The sequence below is a fragment of the Drosophila biarmipes genome, chromosome 2L (assembly GCF_025231255.1).
Source record: "Drosophila biarmipes strain raj3 chromosome 2L, RU_DBia_V1.1, whole genome shotgun sequence".
NCBI lineage: Eukaryota > Metazoa > Arthropoda > Insecta > Diptera > Drosophilidae > Drosophila > Drosophila biarmipes.
The window spans coordinates 24,382,301-24,404,498 of record NC_066612.1 but is presented as its reverse complement, the minus strand read 5'-3'; the positions used below and the strand labels follow the sequence as shown (position 1 = coordinate 24,404,498).

General features: G+C 39.4%; 2 protein-coding genes and 1 long non-coding RNA gene across 3 annotated transcripts; 1 reads left to right on the top strand and 2 right to left on the bottom strand.

Moving 5' to 3' along the window:
• Window positions 1–103: 103 nt before the first annotated feature.
• Window positions 104–2,994, bottom strand: LOC127010780 (uncharacterized). The gene is made up of 3 exons (XR_007763572.1): window positions 1,877–2,994; window positions 957–1,038; window positions 104–900 (listed from the first exon to the last, which is right to left on the bottom strand). It is a non-coding gene; the product is annotated as an uncharacterized LOC127010780 (long non-coding RNA).
• Window positions 2,995–20,519: 17,525 nt separating this feature from the next.
• On the bottom strand, window positions 20,520–21,106 carry LOC108026942 (vitelline membrane protein Vm26Ab). Its single transcript, XM_017098159.3, has one exon. The coding sequence runs from the start codon at window positions 21,031–21,033 to the stop codon at window positions 20,575–20,577; it is 459 nt and encodes a 152-aa protein (XP_016953648.1). The 5' UTR covers window positions 21,034–21,106; the 3' UTR covers window positions 20,520–20,574.
• A 100-nt stretch (window positions 21,107–21,206) lies between these two features.
• Window positions 21,207–21,588, top strand: LOC108026953 (uncharacterized). The gene has a single exon (XM_017098170.3). It carries the CDS (start codon window positions 21,279–21,281, stop codon window positions 21,564–21,566), a length of 288 nt encoding a protein of 95 aa, XP_016953659.1. The 5' UTR covers window positions 21,207–21,278; the 3' UTR covers window positions 21,567–21,588.
• Window positions 21,589–22,198: the final 610 nt, after the last annotated feature.

Genomic DNA, 22,198 nt, shown 5'->3' with positions numbered 1-22,198 from the left:
CGGTATCTATAGTAGCGTTAAACTCCTGACCCTCGATTTGCACCTGCGCAATAATTCTGCTCGACTGAACCTGTAAGATTTCTCCTAATTCCTAGACAATCTCCGTCCGCTCCCCGAGGGGGCGAAAACTCCTCTCGTTTCCCGGCTGGGTTCGACGGAAACACTCGAGAGTGCGTACTCCTCTGCGACCACAATCCCAACAAAGAGTACTCTGGCATTGCGACATGTAGCTGACCGGCTGTGTTGGACCCGGTGGGTGTGGGTTCGGAGTCGGTGAACACTGCTTCCTATCCGTTAGTGCGGCTGTAATTTCCGCCTCGCATTCCTGTAGTCGCTCGGCTATCTCCAGCACGTGATCGTCCCGATTATTAAAAGCAGCCAGCCGGCTTCTCATTTCCTTAACTGTTCCGGTTGCTTCCAAGGAAAACTCCTTCAGAATCGCCTCCAATTCACGCTTCCGGAGATACGATATCCAACGCGCGCCCATATTGCTGTGAAATAATAGTTAACTCGCAAACGACAGGGAAAATTTCGATAGGACGAGAGAAATTCTTGGACGAGGGTCAAATGAGGTTCGAACTGATTAAAATCTTCATCGAACAATTTTATTTTATTTGTAACCAAGAATTTACTGAATTCCCACGTGCAACGATGGTGACCACAATCCGATGTCAAGCGACGATTTAATTCCTAAATTTTCTCAACGGTGATTAAATTTTGTTCGACAACGAGGTAGTTTTAAATTTTTCACGACGATGCTTTAGAGAGCTGCCGACGCACTCGGCGACGGTTATATGAGAAGCCCCCAAACTGATGTGATCATGTTGCCTGTACTTGATCGACTCCTGCTCGTGTGAGAGAGACGACGATGAGAGTGAAACGAAAAACAAAATGGCTGCGCTGTGGGGAGTATACGTTAGCTTTTCCCTACCTCGTGCTTTCAAAACTCTACTGACCTGAGTTGGCTCTCGTCTCTCTTCTTCTCCGATTATCTGCCTGCATGTGTTTCTTCCTCACGTGATTTGCTGGCCACGTGATCTTGGAACAAATAATCTCTGATTTTAGGTTTATGTGTGTCTGGGTGCGTTAGAAATTTCTCGCTTTTGTATAAGTTCTCCCGAATGTACCATGTGTTCTGCTTAAATTCTACGTTTTTTTTTATATTTTTTTTCTTTGAGATTAGGTTTGATGCGCTGGTATATTTTATAAATATATATATATATTTCCCGGTTTTCTGCCCTAAAATTGTTGTATCCCTCGATATATGACTCTCCTTACGTTCCGATTTAAAAATTTCGCCTCTAAGTGACTGAACCGAAAATTTTCACACTCCATGTACCCACATGGGTCTTTAGGCCATATGTAGGTCGTCTACAAATTCGTAAACCCCAGGTCCCTGTTCGGGCGCCAGATGTAGAGTGCCAGCCACCGGGATACGGAGTAAGAAAAATAGTTTATTCGGTGTCTGTTGCAGAGCGAAAAGGGTCAGCGGTAACGCGCTTTTGGGCCCGGCTCATAGCATTCGCTACGGTCGAGAGAGAGGGAATCGATTATGGTCACAACTTTTCCCTAGGGCAGAATTTATGGCCTAAAATCTAGGCATTTGTTCTGAAATATTTATATTTATGCGTGGCCAACTTGATTGTATTCTTTTCCTACGAGTTGTATTAAAATCAGGCGAGAAATTCATTTATTAGAGCATTTTTATTTCTTGGTTCATGTTTTTTTCTCAGTGCTCGCAGGTTTACGGGTTAGGTAAGGTCATGGTTATATAAATTCTAGCCTACTCTGGGCGAAGCCGCATCGAGGCCTTCCAGAAATTTCTCATTGCACGTGATTCTTGCTGGCCAAAATGCGGTTCACTCCACTCACTCACCTGTCTCGCTCTCATGCACACACACACTCGTGAATCCGGGTGCTCCGCCGCTGGTCCTGGGCAGGCACACTCTCCTCGAGGTCGTCTAGGTCGTCCCACTCCTTCCTTTGCTTCCTGGGTCACTTGGCACAAGTCACTCGACTGCACCACTTTTCGCACTCCGAGCGCAAAAGACTCCTGTTGTCCACATGAATTAGCTCTGCTCGCATTTCTGATCCCGTTCGCCGCCTTTGCAAAAGTCCCGCTTCTGATCCCGTGCGCCGTCTTCTGGTGTGTGTGCGTTTTTGTGGCTACTGCATGATGCTAGAACGGAGGGGGAAAGCTTAGCTAAGATATTTATTGTGTACCAATATAACTACAAATCTTACAATTATTGGCTAAGCTTACATATTAAGAGAACTGTACAAAGTTTTTACAAAGTTATTCGCGAGGGTTTTGTTTTTGTTGTTAGCTGCTGTTGTTGTTGCCGCTGGCTGCTGTTGCTATTGCCGCTGGCGGCTGTTGTTGTAGGCGACGCCTTTGGGCGTTGCGGCTGGCGATGTTGTTGGTGCTAACTGGCGTTGTTGTTGGCGCTGGCTGCCGATGTTGTTGGCGCTAACTGGGGTTGTTGTTGGCGCTATTTGTGAGGGGTCAAACGACTCCTCACATGCCCCTCCTACTTCGGGGGGTGTTTAGATATGGTGATCCGGTCGGTTTTTGAAATGTGTACCCGGAATTCCTCTGCTCCAGCATGGAACAGAAACTTCCTCTTTACCCGCCGGATAATCAATGACAACTCCGTATTAGTGCTTTGTTTTAACGATTACTAACTGGGTTTTAATTGTTTAGTTAGTAATCCTGGGGAAAAAAAGGTTCGCTACAGTGGCACTGGGAGCGTTGAGTTCCCACTAGGGAAGTGGAACGTTGGGAAGGCGCACCCTCCAGCAAGTGGCCCCACTGACTCAAACATTGGCTCCTGTCGCAGTGTTACTGGTTGGCTCTCGCCCTGCCAGATCGAGCGTCACTCGCCGGCTTGTTTGTGGCAAGTTCGTTGCTATTGTGCAGTCTTCGTACGGACTTCTGGAGCTGCTGCTACGCTACTATCTTCGTGTATGCTCCCGCCGTCTGTGGGTATCCTTGGATGCTCCTCTACTGCTCTCGTCTTGATGTGTACATTTCTTCGTGCCGGCTTCTCCGTTGCTTCCGCCTTGATGCGGGTATCCTTGGTTTCTGTATCTCTGCTGTTGCTGTTGCTCTGCTACGGGTTTTAGCGTCAATCGATCGCTAAACTTGCTCCGCCATCTAAATGTCTTCGTTGTCGTCCAGTCGTCTGGGTACCAGATTCTGGGTTTCTGGCTCGTTGACTGCTTCCTTCAAATCTCTAAGGGATGCCGTTCTGCGTTGCCCGCTCTGGGTGTGTTGCAAGCGCACTATGGTGGGAGAAAATAACTTAATTACTTTGTACGGGCCTTCGTACTTGGGTGCTAGCTTAGCGGCAAAGTTATCCGCCGCCCTGAACAAATGATGCTGCTTTACGAAGACCAGCGATCCTATAATCGGTCTCCACGCACGTCTCCTGAGATCGTAATGCTTCCGCTGCTCTAACGAAGCTCTATGAGTGTTTTCCTGTAATACCGTGAAAATGTCCCGTAGCCATTCCGCTTTCGCTTCGGGTGAACGTGGCTTAGTCTTGGAGTCATTTCATCATACAAGGCCTCTGGGAGTCGTGGCTCTCTGCCTTGGACGATGAACGCTGGAATCCTGTTGAGTCTGAGATGCTGCTATTAATTGCCAGATTCAGTTCGGGCAGAAGTTTGTCCCACGTCGTCTGCTTGTCCTCGATATACTGCGCGACCATTGTTTTACTGTATGTGGGATTTCCATTCCCGCCTGCTTGCAGAAAGCTTTTAATGAACGACTCGTAAATTGTGTCCCGTTATCGCAGACAAATGTTCGGGGAATACCAAAGTGATTCAAAATCCTCTCCCGAAAGGATTTTTCGAGATGCGCCGAAGTAGCTTTTCTCAAGGGGACCATCTTAACCCATTTCGAAAAGGCGTCGAAGAATACGAGCAGCATCGTATTCCCACTCTTGGATCGCGGAAGGGGCCCAATAAAATCGGCGCAGACGGTATCGAACGGCTCGTTAACCAGTCTGGTGAACATTTTTCCCGCCGGTTTGTTTTGGCTGACTTTGAGCCGTTGGCAAGTGTCACACTTGCGGACATACCTGGCAATATCGCGGATTATCAATCGAGTTGAGCCACTTCAAGGCGAGGTGGTCCGTTATCACCTCGAATCGATAACCTTCCAAGTAGCATATGAGTTTCCTGATGGCCCATATAATAGCCAGACACTCCTTTTCTGTGGCGGAGTAGTTCTCCTGAGGCGTCTGCTGGCGAATGCGATGACTCGTTCTTCTCCCTGGATTTTCTGCGTTAAAACTGCTCCTAGGCCGATGTCTCTGGCGTCTGTTTGCAACACGAACTTCTCGTTGAAGTCGGGGCAGGCGAGATCCGGTGCCTCCGTGAGTTTTCTTTTGAGTTCCTCGAACGCATCTTGCTGCTCCTGCTCCCATTGCCATTTCTTTCCTTTCTTGAGTAGCAAAGACATGGGCTGCACTACGCTGGAAAAGTTGGGTACAAATCTCCTGTACCATGACGCGATCCCTAGACATCTCCTCAACTCCTTGCATGTGGTGGGCGGTCTCAGTTGCCGTACTGCCGAAATCTTGTCGGGATCCGTGTGAATTCCCTACTCACCTACATCAGCCGTCGAAATACTACTTGTAGATGCTGCACATGCTCCTCCAGTGTGCGGCCGATGATGATGATATCATCCAAATACGCAAACGCGTTGTCCGGTCCTATGACGCTGTTGAGCGCCCGCTGGAATGTGGCTGGTGCTGAGTGGAGGCCAAACGGCATCACTTTCCAGTGGTACAAGCCCCTCCCGGGGACTGTAAATGCTGCGCACTCGCGGCTGGACTCGGCTACAGGAATTTGCCAATATCTGCTCTTCAAATCGAGCGTCGATATGTTCTTGGCATGGCGTAGACGCTCCAAGATGTGCGTTATCCTTGGCAGCGAGTATGCATCGTCGAAAATCTACACATAGTCGCATCTCTGCAGATTTCTTGCGCTCGAGTACAATAGGGGCGCTGTGGGGGCTTCGTGAAGGCTCTATGCAGTCATTACGTAGCAATATGTCGATCTGCTCATCAATAATCCTCTGCATCGCGGGATTCTTAGGAAAATACCTCTGTTTGATGGGCTTATCATCCCGCATCGTGATCGTATGCTCAGCGATATTTGACACTCCCGTCAATCCTTCGAATTTGGCCAATTCCTCCTATAGGAATTTGTTTACCCAGGGTTCTAATTCTTCTTGCTCGGTGTTTGCTGTGATTACGGCTAGTGCTCCTCCTCTGGCTGGAGAAGGCGCTCGCCCTTCCTCTACTGGTTCCGCTCAAACAGTAGCTTGATTCTGTCGAAACGGATTATTTCGAACGGCGTTGCCGTCTCGAGGCCCTAAAGTACCGCTGGTCGGGGTGGCTTGCATCTCGTTATCTGGATCGTTGCTAGCTGGAGTGAACGCGTTTGTCAAGAGAGAGTCGTTGGTGGGGCTGCTTATTAGGAGAGGGTTCAGCTGCAGCGAAGCGCGGCCGCATTGGAGGGTGGCAGACACGCCACAGAGGAAGTCCATGCCCAATAGCACGTCTTCCATGATCGAAGGGAAAACTAGCAGTGGAAAGGTGATCCAACGTTGGTCCGACCGGACTTTGGCTACCAGGTTATCTCCTTGCGTGAGCCTTCCGCCAGGCTGACATAAGTGTGTACCTACCGTACGTTGTGTGGCGTTCTGCTAGCTCCGGTATCTATAGTAGCGTTAAACTCCTGACCCTCGATTTGCACCTGCGCAATAATTCTGCTCGACTGAACCTGTAAGATTTCTCCTAATTCCTAGACAATCTCCGTCCGCTCCCCGAGGGGGCGAAAACTCCTCTCGTTTCCCGGCTGGGTTCGACGGAAACACTCGAGAGTGCGTTCTCCTCTGCGACCACAATCCCAACAAAGAGGACTCTGGCATTGCGACATGTAGCTGACCGGCTGTGTTGGACCCGGTGGGTGTGGGTTCGGAGTCGGTGAACACTGCTTCCTATCCGTTAGTGCGGCTGTAATTTCCGCCTCGCATTCCTGTAGTCGCTCGGCTATCTCCAGCACGTGATCGTCCCGATTATTAAAAGCAGCCAGCCGGCTTCTCATTTCCTTAACTGTTCCGGTTGCTTCCAAGGAAAACTCCTTCAGAATCGCCTCCAATTCACGCTTCCGGAGATACGATATCCAACGCGCGCCCATATTGCTGTGAAATAATAGTTAACTCGCAAACGACAGGGAAAATTTCGATAGGACGAGAGAAATTCTTGCACGAGGGTCAAATGAGGTTCGAACTGATTAAAATCTTCATCGAACAATTTTATTTTATTTGTAACCAAGAATTTATTGAATTCCCACGTGCAACGATGGTGACCACAATCCGATGTCAAGCGACGATTTAATTCCTAAATTTTCTCAACGGTGATTAAATTTTGTTCGACAACGAGGTAGTTTTAAATTTTTCACGACGATGCTTTAGAGAGCTGCCGACGCACTCGGCGACGGTTATATGAGAAGCCCCCAAACTGATGTGATCATGTTGCCTGTACTTGATCGACTCCTGCTCATGTGAGAGAGACGACGATGAGAGTGAAACGAAAAACAAAATGGCTGCGCTGTGGGGAGTATACGTTAGCTTTTCCCTACCTCGTGCTTTCAAAACTCTACTGACCTGAGTTGGCTCTCGTCTCTCTTCTTCTCCGATTATCTGCCTGCATGTGTTTCTTCCTCACGTGATTTGCTGGCCACGTGATCTTGGAACAAATAATCTCTGATTTTAGGTTATGTACTTTGCTCTGCTTAGAATAAAATGTATGTGTGTCTGGGTGCGTTACAAATTTCTCGCTTTTGTATAAGTTCTCCCGAATGTGCCATGTGTTCTGCTTAAATTCTACGTTTTTTTTTATATTTTTTTTCTTTGAGATTAGGTTTGATGCGCTGGTATATTTTATAAATATATATATATATTTCCCGGTTTTCTGCCCTAAAATTGTTGTATCCCTCGATATGTGACTCTCCTTACGTTCCGATTTAAAAATTTCGCCTCTAAGTGACTGAACCGAAAATTTTCACACTCCATGTACCCACATGGGTCTTTAGGCCATATGTAGGTCGTCTACAAATTCGTAAACCCCAGGTCCCTGTTCGGGCGCCAGATGTAGAGTGCCAGCCACCGGGATACGGAGTAAGAAAAATAGTTTATTCGGTGTCTGTTGCAGAGCGAAAAGGGTCAGCGGTAACGCGCTTTTGGGCCCGGCTCATAGCATTCGCTACGGTCGAGAGAGAGGGAATCGATTATGGTCACAACTTTTCCCTAGGGCAGAATTTATGGCCTAAAATCTAGGCATTTGTTCTGAAATATTTATATTTATGCGTGGCCAACTTGATTGTATTCTTTTCCTACGAGTTGTATTAAAATCAGGCGAGAAATTCATTTATTAGAGCATTTTTATTTCTTGGTTCATGTTTTTTTCTCAGTGCTCGCAGGTTTACGGGTTAGGTTAGGTCATGGTTATATAAATTCTAGCCTACTCTGGGCGAAGCCGCATCGAGGCCTTCCAGAAATTTCTCATTGCACGTGATTCTTGCTGGCCAAAATGCGGTTCACTCCACTCACTCACTTGTCTCGCTCTCATGCACACACACACTCGTGAATCCGGGTGCTCCCCCGCTGGTCCTGGACAGGCACACTCTCCTCGCGGTCGTCTAGGTCGTCCCACTCCTTCCTTTGCTTCCTGGGTCACTTGGCACAAGTCACTCGACTGCACCACTTTTCGCACTCCGAGCGCAAAAGACTCCTGTTGTCCACATGAATTTGCTCTGCTCGCATTTCTGATCCCGTTCGCCGCCTTTGCAAAAGTCCCGCATCTGATCCCGTGCGCCGCCTTCTGGGGTGTGTGCGTTTTTGTGGCTACTGCTGATGCGAGAACGGAGGGGGAAAGCTTAGCTGAGATATTTATGTGTACCAATATAACTACAAATCTTACAATTATTGGCTAAGCTTACATATTAAGAGAACTGTACAAAGTTTTTACAAAGTTATTCGCGAGGGTTTTGTTTTTGTTGCCGATGTTGTTGGCGCTAACTGGCGTTGTTGTTGGCGCTATTTGTTTGTCGATTCAGTATTCCATATCCCCCAATGCCCCGAACGGAAATATTCAAGCCAATTCCCAAAGAATCTCCATACTTTTCTCTTCATCACTTTCTAAATATCCGTAGTCTTTTGCTTGCGATCAACCATATGGTTTGATTGTGAGATGGCTTAGTTGAGCCTTAGTTACGGGGACTAAATATGTATATGCTATTAGGTCTAGTTTGAAAAAACCACATTTTCTGATAAGAAAAGGGGCAAAAATGACAATGAAACTGAAGAAAAAATACAATTTAAATACAATTTATTAACTTTAGTTAGATCCCTCAATTTGAAGCAAACCCTTTTTATACCCTTGCAGAGAGTATGATTTCAGTCAGAAGTTTGCAACGCAGTGAAGAAGACGTTTCCGACCCCATAAAGTATATATATTCTTGATCAGCGTCACAAGACGAGTCGATCTAGATCCGTCTGTCCGTCCGTCTGTCCGTCCTTTTCTACGCAAACTAGTCTCTCAGTTTTAAAGCTATCGGGCTGAAACTCTCCCAAAAGTCTTCTTTCTATTGCAGGTAGTATATAAGCCGAATCCGCCAACTATATCTTATAGCTCCCATGAAAACTATCGGGAAAAAAACTTTTAAAAAATATATATCTTTCGTGTTTTTTAACATATACCTTTTTAAGCTTGGATATAACATTTTTAAATTAGTTCTGAAATTCGAATTTTATGAAAATCGGACGACTATATCATATAGCTGTCATAGGAACGATCGGATAATTGGTGGGAAATAATGTGAAACAAATTATAGCTTTGGGGCATTTTGACATATTATTTATAATATTGGGAATATACATTTTTCTATTTTTAAGAATTTTGAATTAAAATTTAATAAAATGATTGAAAATTTTTTGATAACTGCAAGGGTATACAAACTTCGGCTTGACGAAGTTAACTTCCTTTCTTGTTTAAGGACATTTTGCATAATGCAAGAAAAAATTATAGTTTTTATGAGTTCGTAGAAGGCGGAACATGGGACGGCAAGATTAGAATTATTTCCACGATATTTCAGTCCCCTACCAAGGAGTATAATGCTAGAGCAGGACGCTACCCAACCTCTGTTAAAATATTATTGTATGCTCAAGGCTCCACTCTTTATTCCATGTTCTCTCTCCCAGTCAATCACGCTGGGCTGCATTTAGGAGCATAAGTCTCGATTCGTTAAATATCTTGCGTTCTAGATTTATTGAACTTACAGTACTTATTATAGACAAAATTTCTGTGGTAGGCGCAAAAATGTTTTCCCATTTGGACTCTCGCCTTAAGCATCGTTTTCGGCGTTCTTAGTTAATTGCAGCCAGTATGTGATCGTTGGATTTTTCAGCCGCCATCGCATTATCCATACAGAGCTATTTTTGGATCTTAGCTATAGAGCCCTTTTAAGTTTTTCGAACTCACAGAGATACGAAGGTGCGACAGCCGTTTGCAGTCGCACTCAATTTCCGATGAAATTCAAGTACCAACCGATTCACCTTTTCTCAAGCAAGCAGGACACAGATCGAAGAAGCTCAACTCGATTCCCACTGATCAGCTTATCCCGGAAGCTATAGAATCAGTTAAATCTGCACAACATAGCTCAGAGCTGAGGAACAGATGTCTGGAACAAGCTAGGGCATTAAAAACATCTGAAAGATAAGATTTGTGTACCTCACTTATTTTAAAAACTAAAAGGTATGATCGCGGTCAATGTAAATACATCAGATGGTCTCATTAATGAAGCCACAAGCGTTCTTAGGGAATATTATTTAAATACAATTTTTAGATGAAAGCATTCGAGTTAGTGGACGATCAAAGTGCAGTCACCGTCAAGAGCCTTTATGGACCTCAGTTGTTAAAATTATCAACAGCTTTCAGATTATTTTTAGCCAGGCCACTACCATTGAACGAAAGCGATGTATGTTCCGATCAGCTCATGCTTAAGTCATCACTTTTGTGCTTCGTTGATGTATCCACATACAAACGAAGCATATGATATTCCTGGCTTTACCCCAGCCAGTCAGTAGCAAGCGGAGCTCGCGCCAAAAGAAGCATTTTTGTATTCATTCGAAGTGAGCTTTTTGAGAATGTTAGTCTTTGTTCAAGTGGTCGTTTTTTTTACTAACTCTAAGTTCATTGGGATTATTCTTATATATAAAAGTCCGACTTATTCGTTGACAAAGTTTGAAACAAAGTTTAAGGATTTATTTCAGCGGCACACGTTTTTAAATAGTTTAGTTTTAGTCAGAGGAGATTTTAACTTATGCTTTCAGTTCATCTCCGGCTGCTGGTTTTAGTTAATTGTTAAATTTGGATTCGTCTACAACCAATTGCAATACGCATATTGATTGGGTCACTGCGTTAACATTTGAGACCACGTATAGCTACCACAGTTGTATTTTAGTTAGCACAGGGGAGGCAATTGTAATAATATAGAAAAAAATAAATATAGTTATAAAAATTAAATTAGTTATTTATTAACAAAAAATTAAAAAAACAAAATTTAAAAATTAGTAGTTATTAGTTATTTTAAGGTTATATTAAACATTTATTAATACAAAAAAGAAACAAAAAAAAAGTAATATTCACTAATATTCATTTATTTATAATTTAATTCAATTTAATTTAAAATACATTTTTATAAAATAAAACATGAAAAATTAACTAGTTAGCATATTGCTACCTATTTATTTGTTTCTGTATTTATACCCTTGCAGAGGGTATAATGATTTCAGTCAGAAGTTTGCAACGCAGTGAAGGAGACGTTTCCGACTCCATAAAGTATATATATTCTTGATCAGCGTCACAAGACGAGTCGATCTAGCCGTGTCCGTCTGTCCGTCCGTCTGTCCGTCCGTCCGCTTCTACGCAAACTAGTCTCTCAGTTTTAAAGCTATCGGGCTGAAACTTTCCCAAAAGTCTTCTTTCTATTGCATAAGTCGGAACCAGCCGGATCGGACAACTATATCTTACAGCTCCCATAGGAACTATCGGGAAAATTTAAAAAAAAATTATATCTTTCGTGCTTTTTAACATATACCTTTCTAAGCTTAGATATAACATTTTTAAATTAGCTCTGATTTTCGAATTAAATTTTATCAAAATCGGACGACTATATCATATAGCTCCCATAGGAACAATCGAAAAATTAGTGGTAAAATAATATTGAAAAATTATATCTTCGGTGTTTTTTAACCTTTAACCTCCTACGCTTGGAAATAACACTTTTTATTTGGCTTTGAATTTCGGATTCAATTTTATCAAAATCGGACGACTATATCATATAGGTGCCATAGGAACGATCGAAAAATTAATAGGAAAACATGAAATAAAAATTATATCTTTCGTGTTTTTTAACATATAACCTTATGAGCTTGAAAATAACATTTCTTAATTAGTTCTGAATTTCGAATTACATTTTATTAAGATCGGACGACTTTATCATATAGCTGTCATAGCAACAATCGGATAATTGTTGGGAAATAATGTGAAACAAATTATAGCTTTGGGGCTTTTTGAGATATTATTTTTTATTATTGGGAATATATATTTTTATGCTTTTAAGAATTTTGAATTCAATTTAATAAAATGATTGATTATTTTTTATAGCTGCAAGGGTATACAAAAATCGGCTTGCCGAAGTTAACTTCCTTTCTTGTTAACTTTTATTATTAAAAAATCCAAAACTTAACAAATGATATATAAATATTTCAAAAAATAACATAAAAAAAATTAATTAAGTCCTCGTGGTGTTCCCTGGGTACCGATTTTAAGATAACCAACGGAAGCTTATTTGAGCGGCGAAATACAAATATGAGCGAATATTTATTTCAACATTTTTTTATTTAAGTAACGGGTTCTGGGTTGTTTTTTCTAATACAGATGACTCAAGGATAGCTGCTGTTTGCCGCCTCAAAGATATGTTTTTATAAGAACAATGTTTCTTTTAGTGGTACCATCTAAATGTTGTATATCTTTTCTACATCTAATTCTTAATCGATTGTTTTCTATTAAAGCACCAACATTTGTCTTGATGCTTTTCGGGTTAGGGTTGAAAATATGTAAAGAGATAAAACAACATAAGTCAACAACTGCGGAAGTTATTGTTAGCCCCTGTCTTTTATGTATGGTAATTGCATATGCAAAGCATATTACAAATTCTTTTCAAAAAACATTATTTAGTTTAAGTTTGATCCGATACGTTCAATTTCAATTTTATTTTCTTTATGTATACGTATAAGTGTAAAATTTTTTTTACACTCAATACAATTATACCATAAAATTATGACGACTTTGGGAAAAGTCAAAGGTTACCGTTTGTTGAATTTCGAATATGCACATTTTGGGGTAAAAGAAAAAGACGAAAACGTATATAAAATTTTTTTATAAGTTGTCTAAGAATCATTTAAAGTGCAAGACGAGATTGTTGAGTCAGACATCATGCATTTAGTTAAAAGAAATAGTTTTTAGAAAGAATTTTCCAAAATTCTGTTTAATGCTCTCTATGTACTTCTCCAGTTTTTAAAATGAAAACTATTTAAATGTGATAGAGATAATATGAAAACATCTATTCACCTCTATGGGACGCGACCAAGATAGGCAATCGGTGATTTTCTCAATGAGCGTGCCCTTCGGACTTGAACCGTAAGGCCGTTGGCGTGTGTCCCTTTTAAAGCAGTCAGGTAATGGACCTTTTGTGGAAAGGAGAGGATCTATAATAATAATTTACCAATAAAACGTTCTAGGGCGGAAACAAAAACATGGGTTTGAAAATATTCCCACATCTGAGAACCACTAACTTGTGAGACATATTTTATTGGAGTCTTTATACCCTTGCAGAGGGTATACTGATTTCCGTCAGAAGTTTGCAACGCATTAAATGAGTCGTTTCCGACCCCTAAAGTATTTATACTCCTGATCAGCATTAGACGAGTCGATCTAGTTATGTTCGTCTGTCCGTCCGCCCGTCTGTCCGTCCGTTTCTACGCAAAATAATCTCTCAGTTTCAAAACTATCGGGCTAAAGCATTCGCAAAAGTCTTCATTCCCTTGCAGGTAATATATAAGTCGAACCAGCCGGATTGGACTACTTTATCTTATAGTGCCCATAGGAATAATCGGGAAATACTTTAAAAAACTAAGCGCAGGCAATTAAGTATATTCTTTATGAACATAATCGTACTACTACTTGTCTTACTGTTTCCTTGCTGAGAGGAGACAAGATGTGCGCTTGCATTTTGATAGACTCGGGGTCGCAAGTTAATTTTATTATGGAGGAGTTCGCAAATAATTTGCAATTAAAACGATACCGCCAGGAAGTGATATTTTTTCGATTGAATGCATAATTCAACTGCAATCTCTCCAATTCCTTGGATTTCAAATTCCATTTTGCTAGCAGATCCTAACTTTTTCAATCCTAACCATGTCGACTTGCTGATCGGCGCTGGGTTGTTTTCCAACCCCACAAACTACTGTCTTTTTTGTCTGGGTAGCGTCGGGAAAGCACGGAAGCATGCATTAAAACCGCGCATAAAATTGAAGTCACCAAATCAATTATTGTTTTTTCCGTTTATAAAAGAATATTTTGCTTTCGATTATAGAAAGGCTAGTGATAATAGGATACTCAAAGACCCCAGTTATTTTACCCAATATCAATGTGTTCCTCGACCAGAAAGACCAGATCTTTCAATCTTTGTTGTTCATAAGCCCTTCGGTTTCATTGAAAATTTCCAAAATTCAGGCGCCATAAACTCACATATTCACCACACTTCCCCAAAATTTAGAAATGCAGTCTTAAATAAGGCACACAAAAGGTTTCATTGGATCATATGGCGTGAAACCACCGATATGTAGTACGGTCAAATATCTCGATTCGTCGAATTGGCCTTCGAAGGCCTTTCATAAACTTGCAGAGGGTATAATGATTTCAGTCAGAAGTATGCAACGCAGTGAAGGATACGTTTCCGACCCCATAAAATATACTCGTATATATTCTTGATCAGCGTCGATCTAGCCATGTCCGTCTAGCCGTCCGTTTTTACGCAAACTAGTCTCTCAGTTTTAAAGCTATCGGGCTGAAACTCTCCCAAAAGTCTTCTTATTTTTGCAGATAGTATAAAAGTCGGAACCAGCCGGATCGGACAACTATATCTTATAGCTCCCATAGGAAGTACCGGGAAAAAATTTTTTTAAAAAATGAAATGACAATTGCTATTTATTAACATATACCTTTTTAAGCTTGAATATAACATTTTTAAATTAGTTCTGAATTTCGAATTAAATTTAATCAAAATCGCACGACTGCATTATATATCTGCCATAGGAAAGATCTGAAAATCAGTCGGAAACCCTTAAATAAAAGTTATATTTTGGGTGTTTTTTAACATATAACTTTCTAAGCTTGAAATAACATTTTTTTTATTAGTTCTGAATTTCGAATTAAATTTTATCAAAGTCGGACGACTATATCATATAGCTGTCAGAGGAACGGTCAGAAAATTGGTGTGAGAATAATATGAAAAAAACTTTGGGGCTTTTTGACATATTATCTTATACTATTGGGAATATAATTTTTTATATTTTTAAGAATTTCGAATTCAATTTAATAAAAATCGGATTACTACAATATACAAACTTCGGCTTGCCGAAGTTAACTTCCTTTCTTGTTTATTATTAAACTGGGCACAGACGGTATTAAACCCTTATTGAGTTGCCTAAAAGCACTAGGCTGTATCGAGTTTGCTTCATAAAGCCGCTCATCTCAACCACCATTTCCTTGCAGGACCCACATGACAACATAAGACCAGAGTTAAGATCAATAAAATCTTTAGCTCTGCCGGTAAATCCTGCACATTTGACGTGCGTCATTAAATCGCAAAACCATCAAAAAATATAGGGGTCTTTAGTTGAAGACGCAAGTGTACAATTTTTCTTAGAACAGAAAACAGCCATTATAATAATGTTTAGGATATGAAATAAAATATGAAAAATACCTTAAAGTAAATTTCGCACTGGGATCAAATTCAAAAATCACAAAGGCACTAAGCGTGACTTGTGCGACACTAACAACTTCAAGCATGAACAAATACAATGTAAATCAAGCAAGGAAAAGAGAGAGAGAGAATTACAGAAATAACACCTAAAAAGTATACCAGAAATTCAGCAGGTTATAGAGAGGGTAAATTACTGTTATAAAATAGAGCGAGGGAGATTGAGAGGGATTGAAAGAGTTTTAGCAAGTTTAGAGAGCGTAAGTTACACTAACAAAGCTAACAGATTAAACAAATCTAATAGAAATGTTAAAATAACTACATATAAACACATACCCGTTTACTGGGAGATCTATTTAAAATTTTGTAAATAAATACACACAGAATACTCGCACAAAATCACTGAAAAATATAAAAACTCGGAGCTGTTCACAAGCGACGCTAAATCGATCTAATCATTCATTTCTACTATGTATTAGCTGAAGACTCTTATTCCTATATGAAGGTTGAGACTTACATTTCGTTTCGCATGCGGCAGGACTTGGAAACTGTAGATAATTCAGGTTTTCTTTTTCTATATTCGTGCAAGCTATTCAATGTGAGTCGTTGGCATTCGAATTATGCACTCCAAATAAAAATTGCCCCACACCCAGTTCTTAGCAAAGGCCCGGCCCATTTATCAGTAAAAAAAAACTTTTAAAAATCGCTCATTACCCTTGGTGAGAGGTACCAAATTTCCGATATTAATACCCAAAGGCATTATTACTACACAGGGACACGCGCGCAACTCGGCCTGCTTCGGCAGACAAGTTGGTTGCGAAATGCACGAAGCAACTACAGTGCTGTAGGCGCCGATGCACGCTTTGTCTCCGTATAAGCCACGGTTAATAATGGAAATCTGATTCTTGACCGTGCCACAGTCAGTGTGCGCAGAGCTTGCACACTTAATATCTTACTCATTTACTCTCTGTCTCAGCAGATTTGCTTAACGGCGTGGCCCGCTCGAAAAACTTGATTGCGCAGCACAATGCATAAATTTAACACAGATGACGGCTATGCAATGTTTTGAATAAATCCATTAGTCTTACAAAGTTCCATATTTCCGGATTTTAACCAGGTTTCTGTAACCACAATAACATGGGAAGACAAGGAAGAACTATCAGTATACAATTTGGTCAGTTTCATTTGTAAGCCTCTTGTATTCTGTATAAGTAGTTTTATTTTCGTTCAATTCGAAGTTTAATTTAGGTCTTTTTAAATTTTCCGTTTTCATGTACTTCAAATTAAAAGCTACCATTACCACCAATTCAAACCATAGCCACATTCAAATGGTCTTCAGTTTTTTGCGGGTAGACCTTAAGATTATGTACAGTACATTTCCAAATTACTTTGGCAAAATGTTTAACAAAGAGATCGCTAAATAAAAATAAATAAAAATTTTGGGGCAATTCAAGATACTAATTTATACTTGTACCAATTTATATTTAGCGAGCGTTTTGGTATTATTTTCGTTTTTACATTACCACCAATTTAAACCATAGCCACATTCAAATGGTCTTCAGTTTTTTGCGGGTAGACCTTAAGATTATGTACAGTACATTTCCAAATTACTTTGTCAAAATGTTTAACAAAGAAATCGCTAAATAAAAATAAATAAAAATTTTGGGGCAATTTAAGTTACTAATTTATACTTGTACCAATTTATACTTAGCGAGCGTTTTGGTATTATTTTCGATTTTTTTGTTTTTTATTTATATGTCATACCGTTTGACCTCATTTATTACTTATATAATTGTTTAAATAAGGGTTGTGTAGTTAAAAATCGGAAATTAAACCTAACATATTTTTTAGACTTCGGTCGTTTAATAATTTATTTATTATAAACAATTTCAGGGTATATTTTTTAAAAACAAATTTTCTAAATATTTTTAGTTAAATTTTAAATTTAAATTATATAATTACAAGTTTTCTTCACCAAATTCGTATTGCATAGAAACATTAAATGATTTTTCGCATATTTTCCTTTAGTTCAATGTCTAGAAAATTTTTCTTTAAATAGCACACCTTAAAACCACTTTGACAAAGAAATGACATTAGCAAAACAAGAACGGAAATTAACTTCGGGTTGCCGAACTTTGTATACCCTTGCAGTTATAAGAAATAATCAACGTTAGTAGAACCATGTGAAATTTTTATAGATTGTTGCTGGCTTTAGTAATATTAAAACAAAATTATTTCATTATTTCTCGGACCGTTTTTTTTGACAGCTATATGTTAGAGTCGTACGATTTTTATTAACTTTAATTCAAAATTCTTAAGGAAAATGTATATATATTTCCAATATTATAAAATAATATGTAAAAAAACACCGAAACTATAATTTGATTCATATTAGTTTCCTACCCATTTTCCGATCTTTCCTATAACAGCTAGATTTTGATAAAATTCAATTCGAAATTTATAACTAATTAAAAATGTTATTTCCAGGCGTATGAGGTTGTATGTTAAAAAACAACATCATAATTATTTTCCCACGAATTTTCCGATCGTTCCTATGGCAGCTATATGATATAGTCGTCCAATTTTGATAAAATTTAATTCGAAATTCAGATGTAATTAAAAAGAGTTATTTCCAAACGTGGGAGGTTATATGTTAGAATAACACCAAAGATATACTTTTTTTTAATTTTTTCCCCGCGAGTTCCTATTGGAGCTATAAGATATAGTTGTCCGATCCGGCTGATTCCGACTTATATACTACGTGAAAAAGAAGGAAGACTTTTTGGGAAAGTTTCAGCCCGATAGCTGTAAAACTGAGATACTAGTTTGCGTAGAAACGAACGGACAGACGGACATGGCTATATCGACGGTCGACTATACCATATGACTGTCATAGGTACGATCTGAAAATTGGTGGGAAAATAATTTGAAACAATTTATAGCTTCTGTTTAACATAGTCACAGAGTCGCAGAAACCGGCGACGGATTTGGGGACGGTTGGTTTGGAAACCAACCCATCAAAACCGTAGGTGTCACAGAAATTCAAGCAATTTCCTTTTCTCGGAAAAATTACCGAAAATTACCAGGGCTGGATACGTACATTAAATGTTGACCATTTTTCAATAAGTTGTAAACATAATTTATGTTTTTATTAAAAAATTACAAAAGTAATACTTGTTGAAAGCGCATAATGTGCAAAATAAAAGAAAAAATTAAAAAATGTGAATAACCTTCCAGGCTACTGCAGCCGTGAACAGCTTCTTGCGGCTGCTATATTGGTTTACTTACATTCTTAAATTGTCAACATTTTTTAAAGTAAACTAAAATGTCATATCCACAAATCTTGCTATAGAGTACTTGCGAAAACAAAAAATTCGAGAGGTTAGGATGCAGAGGATAATCCTTGGAAGCTCCTACGATTTTCGTTTGCAAACAGATAATTTAAAGTTGTACTTTCCGTCGTAAGTAAGTAAGTAAATACTTTGGCAATGTCGTCTTGTGCTAATAACCTATGCTTACCGCTGAAAATTTGCAAAGTTTATTAGTTTACATTAATAATACCAGAAATATGTTTTGTTTTTTACCACAATACTTAGTAAGTAATAATTCGTTAACACAACATTTTTGTATTTGAAAGTTCTAGCAAATGGGTACCACTGTCAGGCTGGACGGTTTGCAGACGGTTTTTATACCCTTACAGAGGATATAATAATTTCAGTCAGAAGTTTGCAACGCAGTGAAGGAGACGTTTCGACCCCATAAAATATACTCGTATATATTCTTGATCAGCGTCACAAGACGAGTCGAACTAGACATGTCCGTCTGGCCGTCCGTCTGTCCGTCCGTCCGTTTCTACGCAAACTAGTCTCTCAGTTTTAAAGCTATCGGGCTGAAACTTTCCCAAAAGTCTTCTTTCTATTGCAGGTAGTATATACGTCGGAACCAGCCGGATCGGACAACTATATCTTATAACTCCCATAGAAACTGTCGGGGAAAAAATAAAAAAAATATATATCTTCGGTGTTTTTTTAACATATACCTTTCTAAGATTGGATATAATATTTTTAAATTAGTTCTAAATTTCGAATTAAATTGTATCAAAATTGAACGACTATATCATATAGCTCCCATAGAAACAATCGAAAAATTAATGGTAAAATAATATTGAAAAATTATATCTTCGGTGTTTTTTAACTTATAACCTCCTACGCATGGAAATAACATTTTTTATTTGGTTTTGAATTTCGAATTAAATTTTATCAAAATCGGACGACTATATATATATAGCTGCCATAGGAACGATCGGAAATTTAGTAGGAAAACATGAAATAAAAATTATATCTTTTGTGTTTTTTAACATAAAACCTTATGAGCTTGAAAATAACATTTTTTAATTAGTTCTGAATTTCAAATTAAATTTTACGACTATATCATATAGTTGAAATAGGAACGATCGGATATTTGGTAGGAAATAATGTGAAACAAATTATAGCTTTGGGGCTTTTTGACATATTATCGTATAATATTGGGAATATAAATTTTTATATTTTTAAGAATTTCGAATTCAATTTAATAAAATTATTGATTATTTTTTATAACTGCAAGGGTATACAAACTTCGGCTTGCCAAAGTTAACTTTCTTTCTTGTTTTTAGCAAATTTTTTAAGACGGTTAATAAAATGCCTATTATTAAATAAACCCCGAAGTAAATATAAAAATTATAGTGTGCAGATGGTATTCTATTAGTTTCTTCTTGCTGCAGATCTAAAGAACTAATGGTGAATTAACGAATCCCTCAGAGCCAACTCTTTTTGAAGCCCAAGCCAAAAACGCTGATCGCACTCCCGAAGTAAAACGTTAGCAATCAGAAAAAATTTAAAGGAAATAAGCAGAGCCTTAAAACTGCTGACGACCTGCAACCAGAGGGCGACTTTGGAGCAATGTTTTGATCACCTAGCTTTCTTTGGCATAGGTGACTTGCCAACGAATTTTTACTAAGCTACGTTTATCCAAATACAAATGAAATATATTTTTCATTAAATCTAGAAAGAAATCTTTACCTCGACCGATTTTGCCTGATCTCAACCAGGACCGCAGTTTAAATGAATAGCGGAAAGTAGGATGTAGTACACAATAAGAAAAGCTTAACAAAAAACGATTTCCGTAGAGTTTATATTTTTGTGCCTAAGTTCTCGTAATTTTTTTTGCTTTTCTTTCGTTATGTTCATACATAATAATAACATATTTTTGTAAACATATCTAGAATAGTTCCCAAAAATGCTCAAAAAAATTGTGTTGTACAAAAAAATATTTTGCTCACTGTTAGTTATTTACTGGTCTTTGGTTTCTATAAAGAACCAATAATATTTGTTTTCATTTAAAAAAGTCGATTTAGATTATATTTTAACGCTTTATTTTTTTCATATGTACTAAAGTGATTCGGTTCGCGCCTTACAGTTCTCGGACGAAGGGTACAGCGTAGTGAGGTACATATTGAGAGTAGGCCCCGGCGGATCCGTAACTACTGGACGTAGCACTACAGGGCACGGGCTGCAGAGAGGGCTGGCAGCTGAACAAATAGTTTTTGGGGCACGTAGGCGATTGAATGGGTAACGGGGCTAAATAGGTGGGTGCGGATGGAGCCGAGTTCGAGGGTGCAGCAGGAGCAGAGTAGGACTGGGCAGCTTGAGCAGAATAGGAGGACGGTGGAGACGAGTAGGCTGGTGCAGATGGAGCAGATGCAGCTGGAGCTCCATACCCGCCGTAGGCAGCGCGAGACACACGAATGTTCTCAGCCAGGGGAGCTGGGATAAGGATACCCTGAGTGGGCTGCAGCTGGATGGTCTCGGAGGACACTGCGGATAATGCCAAAACACCGGCGATGAGGAGGTGACTAAAATTGAATGCCATTGCAGATGGTTTCCTAGGTGTCTCTTCTTTCTGCAGATGTAAAGAACGAAAAGTGACTGCCGACCTAGCACTCACAGCCAACCCTCTTTATAGCCCTAGTCAAAAACGCTGATCACACTCCAAAAGTGGAACGGCAGCAGTCAGAATAAATCTAAATGGAATAAACAGATCTTAAAAACTGCTGACGACCTGCAACCAGTGGGCGACTTTGGAGCTAGGTTTTGACCACCTAGCTCTTTTTTAAAATGGCTGAGACGATGACGCTTTGGTTTCTGGTCTTGGTTAGCTTAAATTCCACATGGCTTATCTGGCATATAAGGGCCGCCGAAGTCACTTCCGCAAAGAAGTTTTTGTTTCTAGATCGTCACAGTGCTGAACGCGATCAGAGTTGGGCCCACCATATTCCCATAAACTTTTATTCCGTATTGAACAAGCAGTACTACAGAAGATTTCGCCGACACGCTGGCAAGATGGCCCTATTTGAAGTACATAATCGTCTCCAGCACCCATTCGAATATGCTCGATTTGTCTAAAAATAAATGCATCTAACATAAATTTTTATTTATTTTATGGATGATATATATATTACTATAATTTATTATTATTATTTACAATATATAAAAAATACTCTATAAGCAGTCTAGTTTTTAAAATCTATATGAAATACAAATTTAAACAAAGGAAGACGCTTAAGTCAAGTGTATCCACTATTAAATACCCGTTGGTGAGCTTAGAAGGGCAAAGGGTAGATGGAGATATATAAGCGGGACTACAAGACGGCACACACACGCGATTTCAGTATATGGTAATGTGGGCCACAGGTATATTTAATCGTTATGGACATTTTTAGGTCGTCTGATTGGGCGCGTCAAACTTTTTTTAGGTCAATCGATTTTTATTTTAGCATGAAAACTGAAGGCGCCATAGTTTTTGAGACTTAATAGTTTTCGAAATACTATATGAATGATTTTTCAAAGTTTGCGGGCGGTATGTGTGGTCTAGAGTAGGCGTGGCACCATTTATCAGCGTTCAGCAGCAGAAATCTGATTTCTGAATACAATAGAAATACCCCTTTTTTCTACTAGTAACCGGTATAAACATTCAACTTAAGACCAACTTAAAAACATTTATAATTGTCTGGTGCAATTTTAGAAGTATCATATGT

What these genes read in the sequence shown, in the direction of transcription:
- LOC108026942 (XM_017098159.3), bottom strand. Translation starts at nt 21,033, where the DNA reads ATGGCATTCAATTTTAGTCACCTCCTCATCGCCGGTGTTTTGGCATTA.
- LOC108026953 (XM_017098170.3), top strand. Translation starts at nt 21,279, where the DNA reads ATGGCTGAGACGATGACGCTTTGGTTTCTGGTCTTGGTTAGCTTAAAT.